The sequence below is a fragment of the Myotis brandtii genome, unplaced genomic scaffold (assembly GCF_000412655.1).
Source record: "Myotis brandtii unplaced genomic scaffold, ASM41265v1 scaffold83, whole genome shotgun sequence".
NCBI classification, from domain to species: Eukaryota; Metazoa; Chordata; class Mammalia; order Chiroptera; family Vespertilionidae; genus Myotis; species Myotis brandtii.
Window position 1 is genome coordinate 2,141,959 of NW_005371371.1, and position 9,968 is coordinate 2,151,926.

General features: G+C 42.3%; 1 protein-coding gene across 1 annotated transcript in view; it reads right to left on the reverse strand.

The window, feature by feature from the left end:
- Window positions 1-9,968, reverse strand: part of CARKD (carbohydrate kinase domain containing) — a 22,008-nt gene that overhangs the window by 8,782 nt on the left and 3,258 nt on the right. Inside the window, exons 3-5 of the mRNA XM_005884463.2 lie at window positions 8,174-8,219; window positions 7,451-7,539; window positions 3,679-3,787 (exon numbers count right to left, since the gene is read on the reverse strand). Of these exons, the coding sequence (XP_005884525.1) occupies window positions 3,679-3,787; window positions 7,451-7,539; window positions 8,174-8,219 (244 nt within the window). The remainder of the gene's footprint in view (window positions 1-3,678; window positions 3,788-7,450; window positions 7,540-8,173; window positions 8,220-9,968) is intronic.

Here is a 9,968-nt window from a genome sequence, read left to right on the forward strand (position 1 = left end):
ATGTTGTGCTATTCAGACGTTTATAATGGTCTGGCCCTCTAGCAACTTCAGCACGAAATTATAGCTAATTTGCCTACAAACGTCAGGTGGTCATAATAATCTGGCCACTCAGTGTGTATATATATATATATATTCAAGACATTTATGAATAGGAAAAGCTGTAAACAGCCTAAATGGACTAGCTAAATACATTTTGTATATTATGATGTAGCTACTAAATTATTTAAAATAAAAAATATTACGATTAACATAATATATGGTATGACATAATAAATATAAAAAACATAACATAAATATAAAATACATAATATAAAAAATAACTCACATGGAAATGCACAGGACCCAGAATAGCCAAAACAGGCTTAAAAAGAAAAACGTTTGAGTGCTCCACACTTTGCCACTTCAAAACTCACAGCACAGCTGTAGTAATGAAGAGTGTGGTGCTGGCCCCAGTGCAGCCATATCAGCCGATGAAACAGAAACAAGAGCCCAGAAATAAACCCTTACATTTATGTCAACTGATTTTCAACAAGGATGCCCAGATAAGTCATCCTGGAGGAAAGAGGAGCCTTTTCAACAAATGGTGCTGCAACAATTGGATATCCCCTTGCAAAAGAAAAAAAACTGGTCCCCTTCCTTAGACCATAAACAAAAATTAACTCAGAATGGACCACAGACCTAACTATAAGAGCTAAAGCAATAAAGCTCTATAAGAAAATATGAACGTAAATCTTGGGTCAGGTAAAAAACTTCTTAGGTAAGACACCAAAAGCATAAGTAACAAAAGAAAAGACGGATAAAGTGGACTTTATCAAAATTAAAAATTTGTGCTGCAAACAATACCATCTAGGAAATGAAAACACAACCCACAGAATGAGAGAAAATATCTATAAATTCCATCTCTGATAGGACCTGCAGGAACCCTCATTTGCCTCTTTGCAAAGACAATCACCCAGCGAAGAGGCACTGCCAGACCTCCTGTGACCTGTGCACAGCACACTGACTCAGGACACCAAGTGCATCTCAGAGGTTTATGCAGGGGAATTCCCCAGGAGGGTCTCACCTCGGAGAAACCGAAGGCTCTAGCACTTCTCAACCATGATTAACTCCTACTTCTCAGTAAGAGGTTAAGACTTTCAAATATTTGAACGGCGCGGCCTGACAAACTTGCACACCCGATGCTAATCCAGGTGGCTTAAGGCCAGGAGAATCCTAAATTAAATCCTCTACTTTACACAATGTGTCATCTAGAGCTACTTTTAAATTTTATTTGACAGCCTCTCAGATTATTTACCCTGAATGTACAATTGCTGGCTCGTTCATCTCTCTAGGCAAGCTCTTTGTGACAGGAGTGAGTAGCTGCCCATCCCTCCCCCAGGTGTCTATTATCACAGCTTCTCATTTCAGAGCCCAGTGAAGCACAGGGCATTCTGTTCACAACTACTCAATAGCCCAGCACCCCACAGACTTCCAGTTCTAGGCAGCTGGATCCTTTTGTTTGGAGAATTTTCATTAAATGAACAACTTTTAAATGCAAAGTAGTATGAGACATAGAAGAGAAATATAAGCAGGCACCCCTAGTCCCATTCTCAGGCATAACTCAGGATACGTAGGTTTTTTTCCAGCTTTACTTAAGTGTAGTTGACAAAAAATTGTATAAATTCAAGGTGTACACCTGATGTTTTGATACATTATGACATAATCACCACAATCAAGCTAATTAAGCTAACACTTAAGATCTCCCTGTCTCTTGGCAAATTTCAATATACAATATAGCACTGTTGACTCTAGTCACCACATTCTACACCAGAACTTACTCATCTTGCCTAACTGAAAATTTGGACACCCTGACCAACACCTCTCAGTCCCTGGCTGTCACCCTTCTACTCTCTGCCTCTATGAGTTCGACTATTTTGACTCCACACAGAAATGAGATCATGCAGTTTGTCTTTCTGCAGCTGGCTTATTTCACTCAGCATAATGTACTCTAGAGGATACACACGTTTTAATCAACCCCTTTGAAAGAGGCAATAATAAATGTATCTACTTTCAATTTTAAAGTCAAAAACAAATTTATTGCTCAAATCCAGTCACCTGTCACTTGTCATAGCTCCATTTCTTCTAAGTGATTTTCTCAGGTTTGAGCAAAGTACAATTTCAAACCCCAACTTTTACCTCAAAGGCTGGAACTGGAAGATCTGTCATGGAAGATATCAGGTTCTCACTACATTCTAGCAAAGCAAACACACGTCCTTTTAAAAATGTTCTTTACCAATCAGACTGCTAAGAGTGTACAACCAACACACAGCTACCTACACCTTCCTTTCACTCTGTTGTTGAATTTAATTCAATAGGCAAAAGCTGAGCTGAAAAGAGCCCTCTCAGTTAATGACGATGAGGATGCTAAATCATGTTTCGTATGACTTCGAATCCTTTAATGGGCACAAGGCCAAGCACCAACTGAGGGCACCAGGCACATTCTCTGATTTGGAGCTCACTCCCGACCTCCTGAGGCTACAGTACCACCTCACATAGGGTGCACTGCACGGCCTTCTCTGGGGCTGGTGCTGGGCAGTCCCCAACATGTATCCACCCGAGAGCAAAGCCCTGGAAGTATCAAAGGCTGCCGAGCAGCGAGAACACACAGAACATGGGACTGGCATGCTCGTTACCCATTCCCCGGTTCTGGATGGTATACACTTTAACTTTTTTTTTTTAATATATATATTTTATTGATTTTTTCTGGTATACATTTTAACTTTTTTTTTAAATATATATATTTTATTGATTTTTTACAGAGAGGAAGGGAGAGGGATTGAGAGTTAGAAACATCGATGAGAGAGAAACATCAATCAGCTGCCTCCTGAACACCCACTTACTGGGGATGTGCCCGCAACCAAGGTACATGCCCTTGACTGGAATCGAACCTGGGACCGTTTAGTCCGCAGGCCGATGCTCTATTCACTGAGCCAAACCGGTTAGGGCTATTTTAACTTTTTTAGGATAAAAAATTTTCATCTTTTTAGAGTAAGGCAGACACAAAGTAAAATTTTCTGTAATAAAGAACAGCATAAATGAAAAAGTAAATGAACATATATGTATGTGTGTGTAACTAGGGTCTTGTGCCCACTCTGCAACACCAAGCGCCTGAAGCACTTCATAAAATGTGGCTCTCAGTAACTCCTGGGGCACATCACCCCTTGAGAGGGAAAGCACAAGGCCTAGGAGGCTGACTGAGCAAGCTGCCAGGGTCCCCAGCCGGACAGGAATCGTGCTGGAAGATGAACCCGAGCCTGACCCCAAACCCTGCCCACTGCTAACACGGCTCAGTCTGGATGCTGGGACTTCCCAACACCTCAAGTGCAAACCACATAAACACCCATGAAGCAAAACATCTGAACGATTCCGCAGTGATTTCCACCTGCTACAGTATGAAAAAGCCAGTGCCCTAAGAATAAAAAAGTTTCCTTCAGTCTGGTTTTTATTTTTAAGTTCATTACCATCTTTATGCCTAGTTCCTCCTCTATCTTTCAAACCAAATTTTATCCTTCTTAATCTATGACAAGGCACACAGACCACTAAACAACAGAAATTGAAGAAAAATGTTTCTGTCCTGACTTCCTAGGCTCTAAGCATCCACTCTATCAGCGGAAGTTTGTTTCGTAATTCTATACTTACCTTGACGTTTTCGAGAAGAGCATCTTCTCTGCCTAAGCCAGGTCCTACAACCAGGGCATGCAGTCGGGGCAACCACTTTTCCACTTCATGAACGGCATTGGGACTGTCACTAAATAAGGAAAAGAAGGGCAGAATGGTTTACTTAAGATTTCATCTATTTGTTTAGTATGGAACTACAGATTTTTCCAGATTTTCCCAGTCCCCACCCCAATGTCCTTTTCCTGTTCTAGGACCCCACCCTGCACTTAGCCAGCAAATCTCCTAGTCGTCTCCACAGAAACTGGTTCATCTTTTAACACCCCAACATAGACGTCTAGCTTTCAATATTTAAATGCCTTCCAGGGAAAATAAGTGAATAAGTCAGACAGAGAAAGACAAATATCTTATATTTATATGTAAGATTTAAAATTAAAAAAAACAAGCTCATAAATACAGAGAACAGATTTGTGGTTACCAGAAGAGGGGAAAGTGGAGGGTGAGGATGGGTACAATGGGTATAGGAGATATAAATGTATTTAAAAAACAAACAAACAAAAAAAGGAATGGAGTATGGATATATGCTACGATGAAACTCAAAAACATGCTAAGTGAAAAAAGGCAGACACAAAAGACCACATATTGCATGATTCCATTCATATGAAATGTTCAAAAAAGGCAAATCTATAGGGACAGAAAGATAAAGTTACCTCAAGCTAGGGGTGGTAATGGGCAGAGGTTTTCTTGTTGGAGTGATGGAAGTGTTCTAAAATTAGATTGTGGTGACAGCAACACTTCGGTAAATACATCAAAGATCATTATACAACTAAAATGAGTGAATTTTATAGTAAGCTATGGCACAATAAAGCAGTTACACACATTAAAAATAGTTAATTTATAAGAGCAATAGTGGAGAGAGACACTGGGCCAGACATTAAATATTCAAGGAATGATCCAGGGATTTGACATAGCTGCCATGAGTAGTGGGTAGCGGAGTCTGACGGTGTGAGTTCAAAGGAGCTGAAGGTTAGAGGATTGAGAGCAGGGCAATGGTCTGGGAGGAGCAATGAGGAACAAGGACGAAGCACATCCCACCTCTAGTCCCAGTGGTACATGAGGGGTCAAAGGAAAAGCCACCTCCACTTGAAAGGCTTGAAGAGGAAGCCATGCCCTCTGGGAATAAGCAGACAAGGTAAAGGAGGGAGTGGCATTAGCAGGAAATAAGGTGAGAAAGTGCTCACTTATGGGAAATGGCAAAGACCAGTCTGGCTGAACACAGTATCAGTAAGTGAATGACATGAGAGAAGTAGAGGCATTTCACTGTAATGAAACTCAAGCAACAGAACCTCTCATTTGCTGGGCCCCTTGCAAGGCCCTGGGAGGGTCCTTAGCAATTTATTCAAGTGGTCCATATGGTTTTATAAAATCTGCAAAGGTAAGCAGAGGATGTGGGTCTCATCAAAGCTGAGCCAAAACAGAACTTCCTTCCCATAAGAAATAGAGCCAATAGTACAGGGTATATAGCTATAAACATAACACCCTTTTTCTCCTTGTTAAAAAAAAAAAAAGGCTCATGAAATAAAAATTTAAACACATCAGAATAAGACATTATGGCTAATTTCAAAATTATTTTGGCCAGTCTGTTTCCATCACACAGGAGTACAGGTAACAGTGTAGACTTTACACTTAGAGACTATCCCCTACATCAGGCACCGGGGAAGTCATCTAAAAGGGTCGTGTGACTGATTCCTTTACAACATTAAAAGGGCCCTCCTTTAGAACAAGACCTGACAGCTGCACAGAATTTTGTTGTTGGTTTTTTTCACAACACCTTCCTGTTCATCATCTCGTTTCTTAGACTCTTAGAACCCACTGTATAAGGCTTTGCTCCCCATAAGCTGCCCTTGTCAAAGTCACCAATGACCCCTATACTGTGAGATCCAACCACCCATTCTTAGTCCTTATCAGTGACTAGAAGGCCCTTCTAGAATAGTTTGCAAACAGTTCTTCACTCAACTTGAGGACACCCCTCCCTGGCCTGTTGCAGCTCCCCACAGATCTGCTCCCAAACAGGTGTTCCCAAACGGGTCCTCCCTGCCTACATGCACTCTTGTGTGGCTCATTTTTGTCTCTGGGCTTTAAACACCATCCACACATCAACAACTCCCAGATGTACACCTTCCCTGACTGCCCCACTCCTATCCCATGCTTACCAGCCATACCTGTTTGGTTACCTAACAGGCAACTAAAAACATGTCCAAAACCCCCAACTCCTGACCATCACCCCCACCCAAACCTGCTCCCCCAGGTTCCCAACCGCATTAAATGAGAACTCGCTCAGCCCAAACCCTGGGTGGCATTCATGACTGTCTTCTTTTCCTTGTATCCCATGTCCCACCCCTCAGCAGATCCTGGCGCTGTACTTTTCAAATGTACCCAGAACCTGACCCATTGTCCAGTTTCTACCTCATCATGTACCCATCACCAGGATCCTCACAACAGCTTCCTAGTGGGACTCTTGCTTCCACCCTGGGCTCCAAAAGCTTATACTCAATACAGCAGCCAGATAAGCCTCTTAAAACGTAAACCGTCCTGTCCCTCCCCTGCTCAAATGCTCCAGCAGCCTCCTTCTCATTTATACAAAAGCCAAAAACCTTACAATGACCCCCATAACCTGCTAAGCTTGGCTCTGAACCTCTGGTCACCAAGTACCTGAGCGCTCCCCAACACAGCTGCAGCTTAAGCTCTTGCAGCAGCTCTTCCTGTGTATGGAAGGGTCTCCCCCCCATTCCCCATGTCTGTAGAACTTGCTCCCTCACCATCTTCAAGCCTTTACTTGACTGCCCCTTGCTGTACCCATGACTACCCTATTAAAAACTGCACACGTAGCACATGCGCCACACGCACAGTCACACTGTGTCCCCTTCCCTGCTCCCATCTCCCCATGGTGCTTATCACCCTCTGACACACTTATCTTGTTTGTCCATCTCCAGAGCTGTGTTGTCTAATACAATAGATACTAACCACACATGGCTTTTAAATTTAATTAAACATGACCACCCTATTAAAAACTGCACACATAGCACATGCGCCACACGCACAGTCACACTGTGTCCCCTTCCCTGCTCCCATCTCCCCCATGGTGCTTATCACCCTCTGACACACTCTTATCTTGTTTGTCCATCTCCAGAGCTGTGTTGTCCAATACAGTAGATACTAACCACACATGGCTTTTAAATTTAATTAAAATTAAAGTAAAAACTCAGTGCCTAAGTCCTACTGGCCACATTTTAAATGCTCAGTAGCCATGTGGTCAGCAGACACAGTGCTGGACAGCACCAAGGGAGAACATGTTCATCATTGAAGGAAGTTCTAGGGCATGGGAGCAGGTGTTTTTGTCTGCTCGGTGCAATGCTGTCCCTGTAGAACCCAGGACAGGGCCTGCACGAAAGATCTGCTGAATGATGAACAGTTTTGTTACTGCCTGATAGGCCCCTCATTCCTGCCATACGTGCACTGTCCACAGGCAGGCACACAGACTCTCATTTCTGACAGGACACAGGGGCCAGCTCTGGGCACATCACCCTTCAGACCTTATCCCATGTTGTCCCACAAGACTGTCTTCTTCTGACCACAGACAATGGGCTCATTATAGTTTCCTCCTTTCTTCTGAAACAGTCTACCTACCAACTCTCGGTATGGAAGCTATTTAACTGAAACTCTTAGAGTCTGTAAAGACACCAAATGACCAAGGAGAGTTGTTGCAAATAAAGCCCCCACGTGCAGCCCCACTCACAGAACCGGGTGAACAATCAGCTCCGGGCTGTACGACTTGATCACAGGTGCGGCCTCCCGGGTACAGAACACGTGGGATAAATCTGCACCCTGAGAAATAAGCACAAGAGGCTAACTTAATGTGGGAATCACTCAAAAGATACCCAAAGTGGTTTCAGCAACACCCATTCAACATTTTCATCATCAAAAATTACATAGCACTATCCGTAAACAACAACAATACCATACTAACTGTAGCAGTTAAACTACAGGGAGGAGGCTGAGAACGTATAACCTAAGAAAAGGCCGAAATAAAGGCAGACTTTTACTGCTGCCTAAGAGACAGGTCAACCCAGACCAGCTCAAGCTGCCTCACTGAGCTTGAGGCTCACGGGAAGCAATGCAGTCATGGAGCTAGCACAATTCACAGTAACTGTGCTGACTGGGTGGTTAGGACTTAATCAAAAGACATGAGCAACTGCCAAAGTCCAAAGATGTCTTATGCTAGGACTGAAAGGCATCCCAAGATTATTTTGGTGAAGTACAATTCTAATAAAACTTTATTTAAAAAAAATGAGTTTGAAGTTATTTTATCACTGCACGAGAGGTCAGAGTACATTTAAAGATGTTTCTCTTACCCATAATTACCTGGAGATGTTATCTAGATTTTTATTGAAAAACATTTGCTTTAATCATATTTAAATAATCCAACTCTTCCTAATAAAGAAGATATAAGTAAACATACCACTTTGAGAGCTGAGATTGCTGCAAAATAAGGGGCTCCGGTGTACCTAAAAAGAAGATATTTACAGTCTAAAACTTGAGAATGAGGCAGGCACACCAGGTTTATCAACAAAAACCATACAGAAGTCAAGCACCTAGCACAGGGCCGAACCCCTAGCAGGTGCTCAGTAAACGTTCAATAAACATGAATCAGAACCAGAAAAGTCAGTCTTTCACCTGAGACCTTTGTACTATGTCAGGAGGGGCAAATTCTGGCTTCCTGTGACTACGGTCTCCCTGTAATGGCTATGTGCAAATTGATGGTTTTAGGGGTTTATACATATGTCAAACTTATGCAATTGTATATCATCTAGAACTCAATAAAGTTGTTAAAGAACAAATATCCTAATATAAAATAGTTCAGCAAGGTTGCCAGATTTCTATCAAGCAAAAAAGGGATAAAGATAGCATTTTTCTATACTAGGAATAATAGATTAGAAAATATGATAGCATCTACAATATTGGCAAAAACCATAAAGCATCTAAGAATTAACTTTATATAAACAAATAATAACTGGGGAAAATTTTTAAATCTATTAAAGAATACATTAGATGTACACTGGCTAAGATGACTTAACGTTATAATGATGACACTTCTTCCTAGATTAATATAAACATAGATATAAAAAGTACTTGATTTATCAGAAATGCACACAGCTGCAAGTAGAAGAAATTTTAACAGCATCTGAACAAAACTGAAGCTTTGTTAGCAAGGAAGATGGGTAGGAATATTACATTAGGGGGGAAAAAACACCCCCAATAATGCTGGGGGTCTTTCCCAGCATCTAGAAAGGTTCAGGAATCTGGAGAAAGCACTGCGTGTAAATTAATAAAGATACTAGAAATATAATATAAATTTGTAATCCACGGGGGAGCCAGAGGAGATCTAGCTTTAGTAACCAAGTTCTCCCTATCTCCGGACCCAGGGCTCTTTTTATTCCCACATCTTGCCCTATAGCAAAGTAGATATCAATATCAAAGGTTAGTTTGGTATACAGTAGGCATTGTCAGTTTGGGGGAACTGCCTACTGGCTGTTCAGGTGTTTGGCAAGCAGGAGGCAATAACATGTCGATTAAAATGCCCTCAGCTGTCTGGTAGCAGGTAATAATATATGTGAATCTTTAGATGTGGGGATATGCCCTTAGATATTCCAACAGCAGGTAATATGTATTCAGCCCTGCTGAATCCCCAAGTTCCATCAACCTTTTGATGAAACTTTTTGCATTTATGACATGCTGGAATTAGCTTCCAGCACCCCAAAACTGAAGACTTAAGACAGTGAGTGTTTACTGAAGGCATCTGCCAGGAGAGAGTGTGCCCGAGGTGATCACAGGCCAAAGCACCCCACACTGGACAGTACCCAGGGAGCAGGACCAGTCTTCGAGATCAACAGTAAGCACAGGCAATGGCCATCTTGATGGAGGGCCACACGGGGCACCCAGGCCAAACAAGAAGAGACTCTCACACCTCCCTCTGGCTTCCATCCTTACTGCTTTGGAATGCTTGTAACTCCACTTTTAAGGTCACTTCAAGCACAGAAAGAAAAACCCTTGAACTTAGCATCAGCTGGTGACTGTAACTTTTACGTCAATTCCAAGCAGTGAAAAGTTTTGCTATCCCAGGAAAAACACACTGGGGAAATTCAGGGTGCACTCTATACCCATGGCACTCTCCTGCAGAGCAGGGCCAATGTGCCAGAAACACCAAAGGACAGGGCATGCCAAACACACACACACACACACACACACACTCGCTC